The 23735-nt window shown below is 34.2% G+C and overlaps 1 protein-coding gene across 1 annotated transcript in view; it reads left to right on the forward strand.

Moving 5' to 3' along the window:
* The window catches only part of BRWD3 (bromodomain and WD repeat domain containing 3), a 216465-nt gene that overhangs the window by 10379 nt on the left and 182351 nt on the right, over nt 1–23735 (forward strand). The window contains exons 5-6 of the mRNA XM_040630327.1: nt 1208–1358; nt 2963–3061. Of these exons, the coding sequence (XP_040486261.1) occupies nt 1208–1358; nt 2963–3061 (250 nt within the window). The remainder of the gene's footprint in view (nt 1–1207; nt 1359–2962; nt 3062–23735) is intronic.

Consider the following 23735-nt stretch of genomic DNA (forward strand, 5'->3'; position numbering starts at 1 on the left):
AACAAAAAAGGTACCTTGATAGGAGAATCTAAGATTTTTCCTCTGTGAATTCATGTAGTATTTCCTTTAGACGGGCTTTACTTTGGTTTTTTAATGTTCATTGATTCATTGAACAAATACTTACCACGAACACACATAATTTCTTTTCTCATGGTGATCCTTAGGGATGATTTACAAAATTATTCTTTTATGTTGTGTTGTTCTTGACCTGGTGATAATATATTGATGTGAGGTCCTATACACACACACACACACACACACACACACATACATACACACACACACACAGAGTATATATTGGTGGATATTATGGTGTATATATGGTAGATATTATATATATGTATTTACATTTTTATTTATATTTTTCATTCTTTCTCTCTCCCTTTATGTCAAGATGAGAATGTAGATTTTTTTTAATCTAAGGATTTTTAATAGTTTAGTTTTCTGTTTGCTCCTTTAATAATTAGGTATTTATGATACGCATCAGGGACTTGAACATTAGCTTAGATAAAAAATGAACAGTTTTGTTGTTTAATTTTCTTACCCCTGTATACATATGTTTACCATCTTCAGAAATTTGCTTGTGTGTTTTAAAAATGAATTAATGTTGTGATGAATTTTGAGTACATAGCTTGGTTATTTAGAGCATAGTATTTATAAAAACATTAATTGAATACTGTTTTGGAAACCAGTTAACTTTTTTAAGGAAAACCAGTTCTGCTTTATTAAGCAAATTTGTCCTGTTAATCCTAAAGGGATTTAGGTGAGAGTTTGATGCAAGTAATACCTTTTCTTTATATTCTTATCATTTATATAGAATCTAGATTCTCTGATTCTTGATCAGTTCATCACTACTGAATAAATCAAGTACTAGTAGAGTTTACCCGTTGTCTTTGTACTTTAATTTTAGGCATGCGCACTTTTGCTGTTTTGCAACACTTATTTCATAAGATTAACAGCTAAGCAAATGATTTAATCAAGGCATGTAAAAGTAAGTTTGAGTGCCATGTCATTTAAATGTTATTTAGATGTGCTTAATTTTTGTAGCTGTTTCTTTAATTTGGTTAAAGTATTAAATATTTAAAATGTTATTTTCCTGATCCTGTATATAAAAATTACACTTTGTTCCATGATGGAATAGTTTGGTAATGGAATAAATTATGTTTTTAAACCAAATTGGTTTTCCTGTTTTATTTATGCTTTTTAGGTGGCAGCCAATGCACACATTCCTCCAGACTACCTCCTTAAAATTTGTGAGCGGATTGGTCCCTTACTAGATAAGGAGATCCCTCAGAGTGTTCCTGGGGTACAGACATTACTAGGTGTTGGTCGGCAGTCTCTGTTACGGGATGCTAAAGGTAAGATTTTAACAGTTTTCACAGAAAGAAGTGGAGAACAGCATATTTTTATGTTAAGTAAATGTTCCCATGCTTTCCTAAATACTAATTTTCTTCTAGTTTTTCTTATTTTGCCAATCTTATTTTCTTAGTGTACAAGTAAATGTTTAGAGGCCTAAAAGAAGCCCTCTGCTATAAAACAGTGAATACAGTAGAGGTAAAGAATATAAAAATTTCTTGTAATCCTGTGGAATAGAGCTCTTAAAGGATCATTGCTCTGATTAAAGTACAGTATGAATGCTTAAAAGTCTTTCATTATGTTTTTAATATTTTTAAGTATTTCAAGTCTTTATATCATCCTAATCACATTGTATATTTTATAACAGGTAGATGAAAAATGATGCGTAAACATTTATATATGATATGTAAAAATTTTTATAATTGAAAATATTAAAAAAATATATCAACCTGTTAGTGACTGTTCAGTAACAGTTTTTGTACTCCACTGTTTTTCAGTCTTAAAGATTTTCCCCAAAGTTTTTCATGAAACCCCAATATGTAAAATATATAAAGTAGTATTTTATGAACATCAAATGTGGAATTAGGCATTAAGGATGCCTATTAGTGTAATAAATACTTCAGGTCTAGCAACTAATTTGTTTTGTTTTATTAGCATCATGTTTTTTAAAAAAATATATCTCATTTTAAAATATAAAGAAATTCTTCAAATCAGTTAATTTGGAAGTTTTCAAGAGAGCAGTAGAGGGGTGCCTGGGTGGCTCAGTTAGTTAAGTGTCCAACTCTTGACTTCAGCTCACGTCATGATCTCAGGGTTGTGAGATTGAGCCCCGTGTCAGGCTCTATGCTTGGCATGGAGCCTGCTTGGGATTCTCTCTGTCCCTTTCCCTCTGCCCTTCCCTGCGTCAAAAAAAAAAAAAAAAAAGAAAAAAAAGAAAAAAAGTAGTGCAATATTTTTGTATCACAGTTGAATTATTAGGAATATTTCACATTTACTTGAGTTTTTTGACATAAACATAAAGATAAAAAACATAACTCTTTATAGTCATTTATTATCTGATATGCAATATTTTTACCTGTTATGACACAATTGGCAGGCACTCTATAACTGACCATGAACCAAGTATAAATGTTTCTGAATTTTACTTGTGCTGTAGTCGTAACCTTGCTTATATAGTTTTATATAAGTAGAATTATATAAGCCTACAGATCAAGAAGTTCCAATATAAAATTAAAACCTTATTAATCCATGATATATTTATGTATGATTTAAATACACGCATATTAAAGTTTTAGTTCTAAATCAGCACAGAAATAAAATATCCTGGTGTTATATTAAAGTGTTGTTGCTTAACAGTCATCATACAGTTTATAACATGTTTAAAAATACGCACGTTATTTTTTATTGTGGTATTAATAGTTAAAAATATATTCCAACAAAAGAAATTGAAAGCAGACATTTACCTCTGAGGTACAATTTAAAAAAACAGTTCTATTTCTGTCTTTCTTTTTTTTTTAATTATGATATGTTAGTCACCATACAGTACATCATTAGTTTTTGATGTAGTGTTCGATTTCTTGACTAACTTTTGAATCTTTTTGAATAGACTGTAAGAGTACACTATGGAATGGGTCTGCTTTCGCAGCTCTACATAGAGGCAGACCTCCAGAACTACCTGTAAATTATGTGAAACCTCCAAATGTGGGTGAGTAGTGTCCATGTGACCTATGAACATATTCTTGACTTGTTTCTTCCTGAACTCATTATATGGCCAAAAATGGGTACCAGAATTAAATTTGAAGTATAAAGAAGCTGCTTACATTCTTGAGGGGTTTCATGGTTGGTTCAACTATTTTTAAAGCATTTTTATTTAATGTAATTATGGTTTTTGGTCTCGTTTTCTTTATTTTCTTTCTTCTTTTTCTCTTTCTTTCTTTCTTTCTTTCTGCCTTCTTAGCAGAAACATTTCCTTTTTTTATATACTATACGTGTTTTTAACCATATGGTTCTGTGTTTACACATCTATGTGCTGAGCTTAAAGATTTTACAAGGAACTATGTAAAGATAACTTTCAGAACAAAACAAAATACATTCTGCTTATATCTGTTTGCTAAACATAATGATGTGATCAAGTTTATATGTCTTCATTTAAACAAAATCATCCTTCCCCTTTTTAAAGTTTACTGAAATTTGCATGTTCCATTCAGATTATTCCTGGGGTGTCTCTGGCCAGACCATTTTGGAGAAATACTACTAGTGGTTTCCAAGGAGACCTATGTACAAAACCATTTGTACTAAAATTTAACTCTTAAAAAGAATGTATAAACAGCTAAATGAGTAATTGACACTCTGCTTCCCTATTTTCTTACTCTTCTAAAAATTTATTTTATATAGTGCCTAGGGCCTAGAGAATATTCCTTAAATTAAAATTGAAAAATAAAAATACTTTTTAAAAGGAATACTATTTTATATAATAAGCTTATAGAAGTTATTTACCCCAAGACGGGTAAAAATTTAGGCTAGAAATAATTTCAAAAGTTATTTAGACAAAATTATTGATAAAGATTCATAAGGTTTATTGAAGTAAATTAGATACTTCGGTACACATTACTAACAATACTCTTCCATAGCTGGATGTTACTGGGTGAAAAAGACTACTAATTTGGGTCTAATTGGACATGACATTTCTAACATTTTTTTTTTTCATTTTCAGGGGTGGTTTCTTTACCCTTTAGAATTTTCCAGTATTCACTTTTTCCCTAAAGCTTTATTCATAATTAACTTATTGGCTTAAATTAAAATGGCTCTTATTATTCATTCATTTATTTATGTTCAAAAGATATAAAATTTTTAACCACACTATCAACATTATTTGTAATGCTTTATACTTCTTTTAGTGGTCACATGTAAAGTGCTGAAGAGGAGCATTTAGAGTATTAGGTTTTCCATCTTTCTTTAGTCTTTCTTCCCTTCTTTTTTTTTTTTAAAGATTTTATTTATTTATTCGACAGAGATAGAGACAGCCAGTGAGAGAGGGAATACAAGCAGGGGGAGTGGGAGAGGAAGAAGCAGGCTCGTAGCAGAAGAGCCTGATGTGGGGCTCGATCCCAGATTGCTGGGATCACGCCCTGAGCCGAAGGCAGACGCTCAACCGCTGTGCCACCCAGGCGCCCCTCTTCCCTTCTTTTTTTTTTAAAACTATTTTAACTATATGTATTCAAACTTCTATCAGTTTTGTACAATGAATACTTAACATTCTGCCTTAGATCACTTTGTTATTTTCATAGTAATTGCTCAGGAGTTTTAGTGTTCCTGGCATTGATACTTTCACATTCTTAATTCTGCCCTGTTATTTGAAGAGGAACTATTACAATAAAGATAATTCAACCATGGTGTATTTTCATGTAGTGTATACTAGTCAAAAATATTTAAGTTTAGGATATTTAGAATTCAGAACCTGGTAAAAACTCAGAGGAGTTGACTAGGAAAGAAGCAAGGTGAATAAGAAATCTTTTAAAATTTGTGATTTAAGAGTTTTCTCATTAAGGGCTATAGTTTTGCGTAGCTACTTTAAAATCAATCAGTTTTATAGTTTCCCAGTGTAAATAAAACTTAATCAGGAAGGTGGAGCACCTGGGTGGCTCAGTCCCTTGAGCATCTGACTCTTGGTCTCAGTTCGGGTTGTGATCTCACGGGTCATGATCTCATGGGTCCTGAGATTGAGCCTCCTGTGGGGCTCTGTGCTCAGCAAGGAGTCTGCTTGAAAGAATCTCTCCCTCTGCCCCTCCCCCAACTCACTTGTGTGTGTGTGTGTGTGTGTGTGTGTGTGTGTGTGTGTTTGTGCACGCTCTGTCTCTCTTTCTCTAATAAATAAATCTTAAAAAAAGCTCAAGAAGTAATTTTGAAAGTTTAATCAATGAATCTTAGAACTTTGGCAATGCCATTTAAAAAATTATTTATTTATATTTTGAGAGAGAGAGGAGGGTGGGGGTTGGAGGGGCAGAAGGGGAGGGAGAGAGAATTTTAAGCAGGCTGCATCTCACTACTCTGGGATCATGACCTGAGCCAAAATCAAGAGTTGGACGCTTAACTGACTGAGCCACCCAGGCGCCCCAGCAACACCATTTTTTGATAAAAGTGTTCCTTGGTCAAGTAAATGTGGGAAACACTGAGTTTAAAAAATTATAGAAAAAAATGAATGCATGTAGGAATGTTCAGAGCCTTTCATATGCTAAATGCATTGTGAATCACCTTATGGGGAATATTTCCTAAATAATTTGACAGTAGAAACCCTTTTCCCAAAATACCTGTAACATTCTGAACATTTCCTAGAAGCAGATTTGAGAAACTAGGTTATAAACCCCTATTTACACCAGAAAAAGGTGAAGTCCAGAGAAGTCCAAACAGTCTATTTTCTACACCATATTTCCTTGGTATAACAGATCTGTACTTATAGAGCACCAAAACTAGAAGATTAGCCATATTACATTTATTTCTTCATTTCTTTATTTAGATTTATTTATTTTTAGAGAGAGAGTGTGCACACGCATGCACACGTTTGGGTTGACGGAGGGGCAGAGGGAGGAAGAGGAAGGAGATTCTCCGCTGAGTGGGGACCCTGACATGGGGCCGGAACTTAGGACCCTGAGATCATGACTTGATCCGAAATCAAGAGTTGGATGCTTAAGTGACTAAACCACCCAGGCGCCCCTATTAATTTTTTAAGTCAAATATATTATGGTATAATTCATATAAAATAAAATTTCCCCTTTTTAAGTGTCCAGTGAGTTTTGACAAATGTATGCACTTATATAACTATAGCACAATAAAAATGTAGAACATTTCTGTCACCTCCTAAATTTCCTCATGTCTCATTGTAGTCAATCCTCTGCCCCTCCCTGTATTCCTGGAAACCAGGAACCTCTCTGTCCACTCTACTTTTGCCTCACTTACAATTTCATCTAAATGAAATAATAAGCATGTAGTCTTTTGTTTATATCTGATTTTGCTTAGAACCTAGTGCTTTTTTGATTTATGCATGTCATTTGTTCTATCAATAATTTATTCCTTTTTATAACCAAATAGTCGTTCATTGTATGGATGGATATACCATGATATATTTGTTAATTCATTAATTGATGGGCATTTGAGGTGTTTCAGATTTTGGCTATTATAAATAAAGCTGCTATAAACCTTCTTATGTATGTCTTTGCATGAACATTGGTTTTCATTTCTCTTGGGTAAATATCTAGCTAATGGGATTGTTGGATCATATGGTAAGTATGGGTTTAACTTTTTAAGAAACTGCCAAATTATTTTGAAAGTGGCTATCCCATTTTGTATTCCTACCAGCAATGTATAATTTTAGAATTAGCTTCTCAGTTTCTACCAAAAAACAACTAGGATTTTGTTTGGGATTATATTGAATCTGTAGATAATTTGGGGGGAAATTAACATCTTAACAACATGAACCTTACAATTCAGGAACATGGTATAATTTCCCATTTATTTAGGTCATCTATAATTTCTCAAAGCAGTATTTTGTAGTTTTCAGTGTACAGGTTTTGCACATCTACTGTGAATTTTTTTCCTGAGGGTTTCATGGTTTTTTTGGTGCTGTTTTAATTTATATATTTTAAATTTTCAAATTTACAGTTGTTTGTTGATAGTAAATAGAAATGGGTTTTGTTTTGTTTTTGTATATTAATCTTGCTAAATTCATTGACTAGATCTAATAGCATTTTTTTTTAGATTCTTCAGAATTCTCTACATAGATGATCGTGTTATCTGCAAATAAAGACAGGTTTACTTTTCCTTTCTAATCTGGTCTGCCTTATGATTCTTTGTCTTGCACTAGTGAACTGTTGTGCTTCAGGTATAATGGTGAATTGAAGTGATGAGACTGGACATCCTTCCCGAGTTCCTGATTTTAGGGGTAAAGCAGGCAGTCTTTCACTATTAAGTATGATTGTAGATGCCTTTATCAGTTTGAGGATGTTCCTTTCTGTTCCTACTTTGCATAGAACTCTTATCGTAAATAGATATGTTCCACTTTTTAATTTTAACCAGTATAGTTAGATTTATACCAGTTATTTCTTGGGGCTCATTTTTTTTAAGTCTTTTAAATTTTTTATTTAAATTCAATTTAGTTAACATATACTGTATTATTAGTTTCAGAGGTAGAGTTCATCAGTTGCATTCATCAGTTGCATATAACACCCTGAACTCATTACATCGTGTGCCCTCCTTAATGTCCACCATCCACTTACCCAATCCTCCCACCCACCTCCCCTTCAGCAACCCTCAGCTTTTTCCTATAGTTAAGAGTCTTTTATGGTTTGACTCCCTCTCTATTTTCTTTTCCTTTTTTTTAAATAATTTTTATTTTGTTATATTAGTCACCATACGGCTCATTTTAACTGGTATTTTATGTAAAATAGTGCTACCCAATAGAACTTTCGATAATAATGGAGCTGTTCTATTTGGTGCCATCAGAAACAGTAGTCACCAGCCAAATGTGGCTGTTGTATCCAAGGAACTCAATTTTTAATTTTACAGAATTTTTACTAATTTTATTTTTATTATTTTTTTCAAGATTTAATTTATTTATTTGAGAGAGAGAGAGAGAGAGAGAGCATGAGCACAAGCAGGGGAAGGTTGGGAGAGGGAGAAGCAGACTCCCTGCTGAGTAGGGAGCCCAATGTGGGGCTCGATCCCAGGACCCTGGGATCATGACCTGAGCCTAAGGCAGAGGCTTAACTAACTGAGCTACCCAGGTTCCCCTAACTAATCTTAAAGTCTATAACCACATATGGCTAATGACTACAATAATGGATAGTGAAGATCCAGAACAATATGAAAACCAGTAAGCAGCTTTCTGGACAGGTACATAATTTAGTAATAATGTATTATCTAATGATTCATTTTACAAATTTAACCTGGAATGTTTTTTACTTTTGTACTTAGAAACTACCTTTAGCTTTTCCTATTTTGATTTTAGTAACTCACTTCAAAGATCATATGTGCCACTTCTTTCTAATGAGTTTCACAATTGTCTTTGGCCAAAAACAATAAAATTCTGACCTTATCTGGACTTTCCACAATATGGGATTATTTATTAAATGTTCCCATCCTTTGTGCAGTTAATCAACAATGTTATTTAGTAATTTAATGAAATGGGGGTGAGGGAGCATGGCATAGCATGGACTAACTACTGTTATACTTTGCATATATGTGTACCTAAGTTTATCAAGGGTGAATTTCCAAATCCCTGTAGGAAAAGAGCAAAGGTGCCTATGATATTTATGTTATTACAAGTCTAAGCTCTAGTCATGCCATTTCATTAGCTGTATGCTTGACTAATCAAATTGGGTTTGCATTATGCCAAAATTAAATCAAAGGAAGAAAGTTGAACTAAATTCAAAACAATATTAATACCTAATGCCACTCAAAAAAATCCTGGAGCATATATAATTAATATTTGTAGTATCATTTGAGATCTTGCACTGTTATCACTAAATATTGTTGTTTCTTCATTCCTTTAAAGATTAGTATTTGTTTTGGAAACTTTGTAAGTAGTTGCACTAAAATTTGAAAATAACATTTCACACAAACACAGCTCTGCTACTGAGCTAGTTTTTCAGTACAGAAGTAATTTTAAAAGTCTGTTTCATGTCCATTTGAAATGAATATTTGAAAGAACTAGTCTTATAGTTATTTTCTATCATGGTGAAATTTTCAGAAATTTTCCTAATTACTATATTCTAAACAATTTCCATAAAATTATCTGTAGAAATGATGGCAGGATAGCTTGTTTATTCTAGTTTGAGACTGACATTATTACCCAAGGAACCAATGTGCATACCTAGGTTTCTAAATTGAATCAAGGGCATGATATGGCAGGACTATTTTTAAACCTTTTTTTCTCTTCTATCTTTAGTAAAATTGATACATAACATTGTCCTATAATTTACATGTAGTAGGCCTGTAATTTATACTGTATATAGCTCAGGAGGCTTGCATTAACTCTAAAGCCAAATTAATATTTATATATTGCCATAAGCTTCCATTTAGCATTGATTGGCTCTTGACTTATTGGTCATTGTATGGTTATATGTCACACTTAAACCCATAATTCACTTGGTGGTGGGAAACTCGCCTCTTGTTAATATGTACATGTAAATTGAAAGAAACTCTAATTTAAATTTTCTATTTGGCTGAGGTGACTGGGTTTCTGCCAGGAATGTGTGTCATCCTCCCTCTCTAATTTTATGTAGTTCTTATCTCTTGCCCATGGATAACACTTTTGCCAGGCCCTGCTTTACCTTGCCTCCTTTTCTCCACTTACCATCTTCCTCCTTTTTGTACTCACATAATTGTGCGTGAACCAAGTTGATTCTAAAGTCATTACTTTTATGTATCTGGAGAGGAGCAGGGGTTTCTTGTCACACCTGCAAGTAATTAGAACTGGAAAATAAACTCAGAATCTTTTTTAAGTGCTACATTGTGAATGCTCACTAAATATTACATGAATAGAAGTAGTATAATTGCTGCCACATGGAAACTTAAGCATCCCTTTTAAAGGCATTGATTTGGTTTTATACAGCTCATGAGTTTCTTGTTTGTATCCATTTCTGGAATCGATATTGTATTAATATTAGGATTAATAATTTGTTTCTTTATTTGAAAGAAAAACAGCTTTTAGTACATGAGTCTTAGTATCATCATGTAAAGTATAATAGAAAAGAATTTCTCTATTCCTATTTTGAACATTCTTTTCCCTTCATTATTCTTTGTCATTCCTTTAGCTTTTTCTTTCAACATACACCAAAGCATTCTAAAAGAATCTTCTAGTATTTGTTTTATACATTTTACTCAGTACCTTACAGAAATAGAACTTCATATTTATAATTCATAAAGGTAAGCTATAAAACAATTTCAGATTTGTTTAGTTGGAGGAAAACGCAGCCTAATAAAACATCTGTGTATAATAACCAAATGCAGTTATATGGTTTAGAAGATAGTAAAATATTTAGGGTATTTATTCCCAAATTATATTAAGTGAACTTTTTGCAGAAAGGTTGAATGGAATTAGAAATACTGTTTATTTGCTCTATTTTACTTAATATTATCCTAGGAATAAGACATTCAGTGATCATGAATGTCAATACTCTGTGGGACTTACTGGTGTAATTTAAATTGTAGTGGGATGGGTGTTGTGGGGTGGGAATGGCATTAACCTTAAAGATTGTAAAGCTGTTCTGTGTGGTTAAGGTTTCAGAGACATAATTTGATTGGTAGTAGCATCAAATCCATGAAGGAAGTAATTCTGTTGTCTTGTGCTTTTACTGTAGTTTTCAGGTTCTATTAAAATTTGTTTCTGATCTTTTTCTGGCTTCTTTTATAACACTTTTTTTTTGTTCAGTTGTTAGAGCTTTTTTGGGGAACCCTTAAACCAAGCTTCACACAGAAAATATTACTAGTCATTGTAAATCTAGAATTGACACTGAATTTCATAAGTCACTTTCCACTGTTCTTGAAAGAGTATATTCTTAGTTTATTGTCCTCTCTACTTATAGGATCCATTATGTTCAAGTGCATTATTTATTTATTAAGATTTATTTATCTGAGAGAGAGAGCGAGAGAGAGCAAGAGAGAGCATAAGCAGCGGAGAGGGGCAGAGGGAGAAGGAGAAGAGAAGCAGGCTTCCCACTGAGTAGGGAGCCTGACATAGGGCTCCATCCCAAGACCCTGGGATAATGACTAGAGCTGAAGGCAGACCCTTAACCAACTGAGCCACCCACGCTCCCCAGTTCAAGTGCATTTTAACAATCAGAAGTTTGCATATTTGCTATGATTCCATTTTCTGATTAAAATTAAAAAAATAAAACTAAATGTTGATCAGGAGACTTTTTTGTAAAAGAGAAAAGACTAATCCAAAATTATTTTAGCCTTTATATCTTGTTTTCGGAAAAATTTTGTATTTGAAGAGGATATTGTTGGTGATGGGTGTGGTATTAGAAGCCTGATTTGTGAGCAGTAGTCCTTTTTGCTTTGTGTGAATAAAGCCTTAAGACTGTTTTTTGGTTAGAAGTTATTGGCTGAGCCTCTGGTACTGTTTATTTATTTATTTTTTATTTTTTATTTTTTTTATTTTCTAATTATTTTATAATAATTTTATTTTATGTTATGCTAGTCACCATACAGTACATCCCAAGTTTTTTATGTAAAGTTCCACGATTCATTATTTGCGTATAACACCCAGTGCACCATGCAATATGTGCCCTCCTTAATACCCATCACCGGTACTGTTTTTGATTCAGTCTTAAGCTTTTGCTGAAAGCACTCCTCTCTACTTCATCCTCTACCCAACCCCCCGTTCCTGAGGTTTATCTTTGAGGTAGGCGTGTGGCTACTATTTCTTAGAAGTTCAAAACTTTGCTTTATTGTTCTGAAGTTGTTTTAGTGGATTTTAAAACATTTCTTGATCCAACAGGCATCCTAATAGAAATACGATTTTGGTAATATCCTTTGTCCTTCATTCCCTTCATAAGGCTGGCCTACCAAAGTTGGGTTGAGATTATTCTTTAAAATAGCTAAACCCACTACTTTCTGGTGTTACTGGTCATGAGTCATATTTAAATTCTCTGGGTTGTTTATGGCTTCTTTGTATAGGAAGTTAGCTTGACCTATGGTTAAAAAAACTAATTAATTTTATCTTTCAATGCCATTTACAGAAGAATTGGAAATATTTTGTTTTTTTTATATAATCTGTCTTAAAGTCTAAATATGAAAAGTTTGAAAATTATACAAGGATTTCATGAACACTAGGTATAACACATTAGTAGATTGTGGGTGACAGGTAAAATTCCTTGAGTTATGTGACTGATGTATATTAAAAATCAGATAACATCACCAATTTGTATACTTTTGTTTTATCTGGAGCTTAATGCTGAGTTAATAATATCCTGTTTCTCCCAGCAGGTATGGTAGTTACCTGGCTTTGGTTAAATATTATATCTCTTAGCATCATTGATCAGATATTCCTGTGATATCAGCAGTAGAATTCAGTGAGTTCATCTTGGTAGTGAAAGTCGCTTATGGCTAATGATTTTCTGGTTTAAGCGCAGAAGTTTTTTTTTTTTTTTTCTGTTTTGGGAGGAGAGGGAGGGTGGTGCTTTTTGTCAGTGCTAAACTGCTGAATCTCTAGGGTAATTAAAAATAATTTACCTTGTGGGGCACCTGGGTGGCTCAGTCAGTTAAGAGTCTAACTCTTGATTTTGGTTCAGGTCATGATCTCAGGATCTTGAGATAGAGCCCTGAGGGCTCCAGAGTCAGCTTCAGGAGTCTGCTTGAGTTTGTTTGTTTGTTTCTCTCTCCCTCTCCCCCTCCCCACCTCCCCCCACCACTCATTCTCTCAATAAAATGTAAATCTTTAAAAAAATTTACCTTGTTAAAGCCTCACCAACTAGAGACCACGAGGAACAAGCCTGTAGTATGACGATATGAGATTTATTGACTCCATGGTGAGGGAGTATACTCCAGAAGAACCATATCAGGCCTCTGGATAAGAGGGAGAAGGGAAGTGCTTTTTGTAAATTTTGAATTGCCGCTGAAGAATTCTGAGAAGGGTCTGAAATTAGCTGGGATTAGTTCTAGATTGGTGACTGCTTTTGAAGCAGATTGAGAGAAGTAGGGATTAATTAGGGATTGGGTGCTGTCATGAAGCAGGGTGGTTTAGGAATTTGGTATCTCCCTCCAGTAATAAATGAAAATAGCAAAGCAAGTCTGGAGGTATCATTGGTAAGAAAGCAATAATCACTCAAAGAAGAGATCATTATGATATTTTACAGCTGGTGCATGACCTTGGGAAAAACAGTGTTTTCTGTTAACTTTGCAGTTGGCTTTATCTGTGTCTATCCTCCTAGCCTGATTAATTGCAGGGCTGCTTTTTCTTTTTCTTTTTTTTTCTTAGCTGATATTCACTCTTTCAGTCACAGGTTTTGATTCTTTCAACATGTGGTCTTACAAATCTTTTTTAAAGTTTTTACTTAAATGCCAGTTAGTTTACATACAGTGTAATATTTGTTTCAGGTGTTCAATATAATGATTCAGCACTTCCATATATCACCGGTCTTTATCTCAACAAGTGTACTCCCTAATGGTCATCACCTATTTAACCCACCTCCCCTGTGGTAGCCATCAGTTTGTTCTCCGTAGTTAAGAGTCTGTTTCTTAGTTTGCCTCTCTCTCTCTTTTTTCCCTTTCCTTGCTTGTTTTGTTTCTTAAATTCCACATAGCACTGAAATCATGTGGTATTTGTCTTTCTCTGACTGACTTATTTCATTTAGCATACCTCCATCTATGTCATTGCAAATGGCAAGACCTCATTCCTCTCTGTGGCTGAAGGATATTCTATTTTATGTACACACACACATATATGTATATATGTATACACATCACAACTTCTTTGTCCATTCATCAGTCGATGGACACTTGGGCTGTTTCCGTAGTTTGGCTACTGTACATAATGCTGCTATAAACATAGAAGTGCATGTGTCCCTTTGGATTAAAATTTTTGTATTCTTTGGATAAATACCTAATAGTGTGATTGCTGGATTTTAGGGTAGTTCCATATTTAAGTATAGAGGAACCTTCATACTGTTATCCAGAGTGGCTGTACCAGTTTGCATTCCCACCAACAGTGCAAGAGGGTTCACCTTTTTCTACATCCTCTCTAACACCTGTTGTTTCTTGTGTTGTTAATTTTAGCCGCTCTGACTGGTGTGAGGTGATATCTTATTGTGCTTTTGATTTGTATTTCCCTGATGATCAGTGATGTTGAGTATCTTTTCATGTGTCTGTTAGACATCTGTATGAGTTCTATAGAAAAATGCCTATTCATGCCTTCTGCCCACTTAATAATCGCATTATTCATTTTTTTGGGTGTTCAGTTTTGTAAGTTCTTTAAATATTTTGGATACTAACCCATTATTGGATATGTCATTTGCAGATATCTTCTCCCATTCCACAGGTTGCCTTTCAGTGTAGTTGATTGTTTCCCTCACTGTGCACAAGCTTTTTATTTTAAGTCCCAATACATTATTTCTACTTTTATTTCCCTTGTCTCAGGAGACACACCTAGAAAGAAGCTGTAGTGACCAATGTCAAGAGGTTACTCCCTGTGTTCTCTTCCAGGATTTTTATGGTTTTGGGTCTCATTTTTAGGTCTTTAATCTGTTTTGAATTTGTTTTTGTGTGTGCTGTAAGAAAGTGGTCCAGCTGCATTCTTTTCTTTTCTTATAATAATATTTTTTATTATATTATGTTAGTCACCATACAGTACATCCCTGGTTTTTGATGTAAAGTTCGATGATTCATTAGTTGCGTATAACACCCAGTGCACCATGCAATACGTGCCCTCCTTACTACCCATCACCAGCCTATCCCATTCCCCCACTTGACCAGCTGCATTCTTTTGCATGTTGCTGTCCAGGTTTCCCAACACCATTTGTTGAGCAGACTGTCCTTTTCCCACTGGATATTCTTTCCTGCTTTGTCAAAGATTAATTGACCATATAGTTGTGGGCTCATGTCTGGGTTTTCTATTCTATTCCATTCATCTGTATCTATTTTTGTGCCAGTTCCATACTGTTTGGATCACTACAGCTTTTAATATAACTTGAAGTCCAGAACTGTGATGCCTCCAGGTTTGCTTTTCTTTTTCAAGGTAGCTTTGGCTATTCAGATCTTTTGTGGTTCCACACAAATTTTAGGATTCTTTGTTCTAGCTCTGTGAAAAATGTTGGTGGTATTTTGATAGGGATTGCGTTATACATGTAGATTACCTTGGCAGTGTGGACATTTTAACAATATTTGTTCTTCCAACCCATGAGCATGGAATGTCTTTCCATTTCTTTGTGTCATCTTCAGTCTCTTTTATCAGTGTTTTCTAGTTTTCAGAGTTTGGGTCTTTCACTTACTTTGTTAGGTTTATTCCTAGGTATTCTTATTGTTTTTGGTGAAACTGTAAATGGGACTGATTCCTTGCTTTCTTTTTCTGCTACTTCATTGTTGGAGTATAGAAATGCGGCAGATCTCTGTATATTGATTTTGTATTCTGTGACTCTACTGAATTCGTTTATCAATTGTAGTAGTTTTTTGGTAGAGTCTTTCAGGTTTTCCATATACAGTATCATGTCATCTGCAGATAGTGAAAGGTTGACTTCTTCCTTGCCTGTTTGGGTGCCTTTTATTTCTTTGTGTTGTCTCACTGCTGTGGCTAGGACTTCCAGTACTGTCAAATAACTGCTGAGAGTGGACATCCTTGTCTTGTTCTGACTATAGAGGGAAAGGTCTCAGTTTTTCCTCATTTGGAATGATATTAACTGTGGGTTTTTCAAATATGGCCTTTATGATGTTGAGGTATGTTCCCTCTAACTTATTTTGTTGAGGGCTTTTATCACGAATGGATGTTGTACTTTGTCAAAGGCTTTTTTCTACACCTACTGAAATGACCATATGGTTCTTATCATTTTTTTTTATTAATGTGGTATCTCATGTTGATTGATTTATGAATATAGAACCACGCTTGCACCCCGGGAATAAATCCCACTTGATTGTGGTGAATGATATTTTTAATGTATTGTTGGGTTCAGTTTGCTAGTATTTTATTAAGAATTTTTGGATCTATGTTCAGTAGGGTATTGGCCTGTAGTTGTCTTTTTTAGTGGGGTGTTTATATGGTTTTGGTATCAGGTAATGCTCACCTCATATAATGAATTTGGTAGTTTTCCTTAATTTTTTTTTTTTTTTACTTTTTGGAATAGTTTGAGAAGAATACACATTAACTCTTTAAAGATTTGCTAGATTTCACTTGTGAAGGCGACTGATTCTGGGCTTTTCTTTGTTGGAACTTTTTTGATTACTAATTCAATATCTTTGGTATTGATTGATCTGTTCAGATCTTCTATTTCTTCCTGTTTCTTTTTTGGCAATTTATGTTTCTAGGAATTTATCCATTTCTTCCAGGTTGTTCAATTTGTTGACATATAGTTTTTCATAATATTCTCTTATAATTGTTTGTATTTCTGTGGTGTTAGTTGTTATTTCTCCTCTCTCAATTGTCATTTTATTTTTTTTGGATCCTTTCTCATTTTTTTTAGAAGTCTGGCTATGGGTTTATTAATTATATTTTATTTTTCAATGAACCAGATCCTGGTTTCGTTGACATGTCCTAGTGGTGGTTTTTGTGTTTGTTTTTTTTTAGTTTCTATATCAGTTGTTTCTGCTCTAATCATTATTATTTCCTTCCTAATGTCTTTAGGCTTCACGGTTATTTTTGTAGCTCCCTTAGGTGTAAGGTTAGGTTTTTTCTTTGAGATTTTTCTTGCTTTGGGAGGTAGGCTATATGTATTGAAGTAGCCTATGTGTATTGCTATATACTTCCCTCTTAGGACTGCTTTTGCTGCATCCCACAAGTTTGGACTGTTGTGTTGTGTTTCATTTTCATTTGTTACCATGCATTTTTGAATTTCTTCTTTGATTTCCTGGTTGACCCATTAATTGTAGCATGTTGTTGAACCTCCTTGTATTTATGGTCTTTCCACATTTTTTCTTCTGGTTGACTTCTAGTTGCATAGTGTGTGGTCAGAAAAGATTCATGGTATGATTTCCATCTTTTTATGTTTATTGAGGCCTATTTTGAGGGCTAGTATGTAATCTGTACTGGAGAATTTTCCATTTGTACTTGGAAAGAATGTGTACTTTGCTGCTTCAGGTTGGAATGTTCTGAATATATGTTAAGTCCATCTGGTTCAGTGTGTCATTCAAAGTCATTGTTTCCTTGGTTATTTTCTGTTTAGATGATCTGTCCATTGATGTAATTGGGATCTTAAAGTCCTTTCCACTTATTGTGTTACTATTAATTCTTTTATGTTTGTTATTTATTGTTTTATATATTTGGGTGCTCTCATGTGGGGTGCATAATTATTCACTATTGTATATCTTTTAAAAGCACATAGTCAGCATACAAGAATTTGTTATTAATTGTACTTAAGAACTTTTCTGTATGTTCTTAGTCTGTGGAGTTGAAAATCATTTGTTTCACCCTGGAAATATTTTTGACACCAGTTAAATTTTCCATGTCACTGTAAAATAATTTTAAAACAAACAGATTTTTCTCCACTGTAATTAGAGAATGAATTGAATAGACTTGTGGTCTAAGAATTCTGCTGTTGCCATTTTATAATAGTCTTCAAATCTGGTGAACTTTCCAGTTTAACCCAATTTTAATAGAGCCAGAGTTCCTGTTGATACTCTTCACTGACTTTTGGAGTATGATGGAAGTACATAATGTAGAATTTTTGCTGTTAAAGGTACTTTTTCAGGCTCATAGGAGATTGCCCTTTGTATAATTTCATTAAGATAGCATTGAAAAGTATAAAGAATATTGAACTAGAATTAGGAGACCTGGATTGAGCCTAGGCCTGGCTGTTAATTTGCTCTGTGATGTTAAACAAATCACTTAGTTTTTTGGGGCCTTAATTTCCTCATTTACAAATTGAAGAAAATGCTTTCCTTCATATCTCACAGAATGACCATGATCTCAAATGAGATGTCAATGGAATTAATTCATAAGCTTTAAAATGTCACGTAGATCTAATTTGTAATTATGATATTGGTTCGCAAGTGCTGATAATAACTTGAATAATGATAATAATGACTCATAGATTAAAGATGTGTCTTAGTTATCTTTGTGAAAATATTGTCTAACTCACACGCAACTATAGTGAGGTACCACTTTAGTATGTAAACTTGTAAGACCTGTCCTTTGACTATAAATCTAGTGGTCTTTCCACAAAATTCTTAGCAAAGGAAATAATACATATTCCCTGGTTGCAGTAGTAGAACCTCTTGTCAACATTGTAGGTGCTCTGAGATATTTATAATCCTCATATTTGATATCACTTTCCCAAACAGTTACCAACTGATTTATGTTTAGAATAACAGTTTTCACATTGTTATAGGTGTTTTAAATAAGACATGAGATAATATCGTGGGAGTTGGTAAACACTATTTTATTCAATATACTTTGAGGTCCAACTGTATCAAGGTATAGCTTGTAAAATGAGTAGCAGTACTCAGAAGAGAATTGCCACTTGATAAAATAAGAGCCTGGAATTTGCAGTGGGAGATGTAACTAGAAAGGGAGGTTGGGGCCCAGTTATTCTGAACTGTCCATGCTAGGAGTCTACAGAATTGGTTAAAGGGCTGGATAGTAAAAGTTTTTGGCCTTGTGCATCATTTGGTTTCTGTTGCAGCTACTCAACTGTGTGGTAATGTGAAAGCACCATAGCTAATATGTAAATGAATGAGAATGGTTGTTTTCTAATAAAACTGTCTTTACATAAACAGGTGGTGGGCTGAAATTGGACCAAGGACCATAGTTTTTCAACCTCTGTTCTATGCTATACTAATGAGTTTAGATTTTATCTTGTAGATATTAATGTACCACTTGATATTTTTGAATAGGAAAATTACATGATCAGATTTTTATTTTGAAGAGATAACTCAGGTGGCAGAAAGTAGGATAAACTGAAGAGAAGAGAGACTGGAAAAGGCAGACGGGGAAATCAGAGGGAAGGCTATTACTGTAAATGTAGACAGGAAATGATAAGCATGGCATCAGCGGCAATAGAAATGGAGATAACTGGATTGATTCAAGCAATATTTTAGAAGTAGGTAATAATACAATTTGGTTGGATATGGTGAATAAAAGAGGAAGCTTTAGAAATAATCTGTTAGTGACAAAATTGAGGAGTAGGAGAATATAAGAAACTTGTGATGGAAGGATAATTAACTTCATATGAGAAGTCTCCATCTATGGTGTATCCAGGTAGAGGAGATGGATGTCCATGAGGTGGTTGAAAATGTGGACCAGGAGCTAAGGTGAAGAGATAAACATTTTATTATTTATTTTAGAGATAAAAATTTGGCAGTAATTAGTATGTGGGTAAGTGAGATTGCCGGGGCAGCATGAAGGTAGAAGAGAACCCTGAATAACATTTGAATAAACTATCAGCATTTCATCAAAAGTGAGTCAGGGTAAAAAAAAAAAAAACAATACAAGGAATTAAGAAGGCAAGGTTTAGAGAGGCAGGGGGAGAATCAGAAATAAGATCTTGTAAGTCATAAGAGGATTATAGACTTGATCAAAATTCCCTATAAAACTTCTTGACTATGGAATTTAAATTCTGAATGGTTTTGGAAGGTTGATGGATAATGAAAATTACTTAACTTTCTAGAAATAATTTTTAATTCAATTTAGCAAATATTTGAAGGTCAAATATAGTAAAGCCTTTTCCAAGTGTCCAAGGAAGTCCTTGCTATCAAGGATTTTACTCTTTGGAAATGTTTGGACAGATGCCAGAATACAATTATGGTATAGGGCATTGTCTCAGTCCTTTCAGGCTACTACAACAAACTGGCATAGACTAGGTGGCTTATAAACAACAAACATTTATTTCTCACTGTTCTGGAGTCTGAGAAGTCTAAGATCATGGCAGCAGCAGATTCAGTGTCTGGTGAGGGCCCACATTCTGGTGTATAAATGGTACCTTCTCACTGTAACTTCACGTGGAAGAAGGGGCAAAGGAGATCGCTCAGGCCTCTTTAAAGAGTACTGATTCCATTCATGAGCACTCTGCCCCCATGATCTGATCACCTCCCAAAAGGACCCACATCCCAATACTATCATACTGGACATTAGGTATTCAACATGAATTTGTAGGTAGGACCACAAACAATCTATATCAGACATATAGACTAAGGATTTAAGGGAAATACAAAGTGTAATGGGCATTCAGGAAGGAGAGATGAAACTGATTAAGAGAAACAAGGAACAATTTTAAGGAATGAGTGGCCTTTGAGGTGAACTTTGAAGGCTGAGGGGTGGAACATTCTAATTAAAAGGATAATCTGCATATTACAGACAAGAGGGTTTGTCTTATTTCAAGTGGAAAATTTATGTCCAAGAGGAGTAGGAATTATGGTTAGATATTTTTAGAAAGGTGGGACCAGATTAATTAAACAAATACTTGAGTGTCTTGCTTCCAAGGGACTGAGCTAGGTCACTCCATGATGTATTAAACATTAATCTGTATCCTTAAAATGCTTATAATCTTATTAGATCAGAAATATGCAGAAATAACTAATACAAGTACCATGATAAGGTCCAGAAGTGAAGTAGGAGAGTTCTCTTTTGGCTGAAGTGATTGAGAAAGATTTCTTTGAAAAAAAAAAAAAGGAGGTGATTTTAGGCTATGTTTCCAAGGTTAAGGGGGATATCAACGGTAAAATCGCAGACATAGGCATAAGGCTAATGGAATAGTGTAAGCAAAGGTGCCAAGGTGGTAAACTGTGAGCAGTTTAGTTTAAGGGTAAGACTTGAAATTTCCTATGGTTTTAATCAGAAATTATCAGTGTTGCTGGTACTCATTTGATTGTGTGTGTAGTTTTGTCTATACAGTTTTATCACTTGTGTATTCACCTCCACAGTTAAGATAGAGTTTTATCACCGCAAGGATCCCTCATATTACCTTTTTATAACCACCTGCCTATCTTCTGCCTCTCTCTAACCACTGCCTCCGTCTTGTCAACTACTAATCGGTACTCCATTTGTATAGATTTGTCATTTCAAGAATGTTATGTAAATGGAATCATACGGTATATAACTTTATTTCACTCAGCATAATTATCTGGACATTCATCCAAGTTGTTATGTTAATATTCATTCCTTTTTATTGCTGAGTGGTATTCCTGGTATGGGTATTCCACAGTTTATTTGTTTACCGGTTGAAGGACATCTGGGTTGATTCTAGCTTTTGACAGTTACAAATAAAACTATGAACATTTGTGCATAGGTGTTTTGTTTTGCTTTGGTGTGTGTGTGAACATAAGCTTCCTTTCCCTGGTAAGCTTTCATTTCACTGGGATAAAATCCCAAGTGTACAATTCTGGGTCATGCGGTAGTTGAATGTTGAGTTTTTTAAGAAACTGCCAAACTATTTTCCAGAGAGGCTATAGCATTTTACATTCCCACCAGCGATCTATCCACTTTCTCCACATCTTTGCCAGCATTTGGTATTGTCTCAATATTTTATTTTAGATTTTCTCGTGGCTATGCAGTGTGCTATTATCATTGTGGTTTTAATTTGCGTTTCCCTGATGGCTGCTGATGTTGAACACTTTTTTTAGTGCTATTTACTGTATGTATATCCTCTGATAAAATGTCTGTCTGAGTCTTTCACCCATTTTCTAATTGGATTATTTTCATTCTGTTACTGAGCTTTAAGAGTTCTTTACATATTCTAGATGCCAGTCCTTTGTTAGATATGTCATTGGCAAATATTTTCTCCCTGTCTGTAGCTTGTTTTTTTCATCCTCTTTACATAGGCTTTCACAGACCAAAAGTTTTAAATTTTGATGACATCCATATATCAAATTTTCTCTTTTTGGATCATGCTTTTATTGTCAAGCCTATGAATTCTTTGCTTCAGAATTCTGAAGATTTTTTACTGTATCTTTTTTTCAAGCAGCTTGCTAGTTCTGCATTTAATTCTATGATCCATTTTCAGTTAAGTTGTGTAATGTATGAGTTTTAGGTAGAGGTTCGTTTTTTACCTATGAATATCTAATTGCTCTAGCACCATTTGTTGAAAAGGCTATTCTTCTTCCGTGGAATTTGATTTGCAGTTTTTTCAAACATCAGTCAAGAATATTTCAAACATCTTCAAGAATCTATTTTTTGGTCCTCTGTTTCGTTCCACTGATCTGTGTGTTTATCTCCTCACCAGTGCCACATTGTTTTGATTACTGTAGTTGCATAGTAAGCCTCAACCTTGTAAAGAGTAATCCCTCCCACTTTTTCTTTGTCAGGATTGTTTTCAATATTCTAGGGTCAGTGCTTTTCCATTTTTATTGTACTGTATTGTATTATATTATTTTATTGTTTGAGAGGGAGAGAGGACGGGAAGAGGGAGAGGGAGAGAGAATCTTAAGCAGGCTCCATGCCTAGCATGGAGCTTGATGCGGGGCTTGATCTGAGATCATGACCTGATCTGAAATCAAGAGTCGGACACTTAACTGACTGAGCCACCCAGGCACCCTTTCCATATATATTTTAGAATAAACTTGTCAGTGTCTGAAAAAGCCTTTTGAAAGGAATTGCATTAAGCCTATAAATCAGTTTGGGAGAACTGATTTGTTTACTGTGTGGAGTCTTCCAATCCATGACCATGGTATGTCTCTTCATTTATTGAGGTCTTTGGTTTCTTTCATCAGCACTTTGCAATTAGAGCATACAGATATTGTACATGATTTTTTAAATGTATATCTAATGTTTGAGTGATTGTAAATGGTATTGTGTTCTTAATTTTGATTTCTACATGTTCATTGTTAGTGTATAGAAATGCAGTTAATTTGTGTTTGTTGATCTTATTTCCTCCTACCTTGTTGAGTTCACCTATTATTTCTAGAAGTTTTCAAACTCTTCTAAAACATATTCCATCCTGCTATTTTTATATTACAATTTTGGGATTGGATGATTTGACAGATTTAATTATGTCCTGGGTTGGTTTTAGCTAGAATTTTAAGTTTTGAGTGAAGACTGTTGTAGTCATTGGAACATAGTATAGCTTTGGTGCAAATGAAAGAAAATTTAAATTTTTTTTCTCATTTTCAGAAAAGGTATTATACAATATTGGTTAGGAGATCAGCCTCTGAAGCCAGATTGCCTGGATTTGAATCCTTGCTCTGCCATTTTATTAGATTGGGATCTTGGGGATATTACCCCTCTATGCTTCAGTTTCTACATCTTTAAAAAGGGGATATTAATAATATTTTATAGGGTTAAATAAGTTAAACATATAAAGTGCTTAGCACAATGCCTGGCACGTGAAAAGTGTTCAATGTTAAGTTTTATTACATATAACAAAGGATTTTTTTTGTCAATTCTGGTCAGTAAAGTGTGGGTAATATTTTTTAATTTAAATTTTGTTAGTTAACATACAGTGCAGTATTGGTTTCTGGAGTAGAATCTAGCAATTCATCAGTTACATACAACACCCAGTGCTCATCACAGCAAGTGCCCTCTTTAATACCTATCACCCATATAGCCCATCTCCCTCCCACTTCCCTTCATCAACCCTCAGTTTGTTCTCTATCATTAAGAGTCACTTTTGGCTTGGTTCCCTCTCTTCTTTTTTTCCCTTTTCCCCCTTCCCCTATGTTCATCTGTTTTCTTTCTTAACTTCCACTTATGAGTGAAATCATCTGGTATTTGTCTTTCTCTGACTTATTTTACTTAATGTTATACATGC

This window comes from Ursus maritimus, assembly GCF_017311325.1.
Source record: "Ursus maritimus isolate PB19 chromosome X unlocalized genomic scaffold, ASM1731132v1 scaffold_X1, whole genome shotgun sequence".
NCBI classification, from domain to species: Eukaryota; Metazoa; Chordata; class Mammalia; order Carnivora; family Ursidae; genus Ursus; species Ursus maritimus.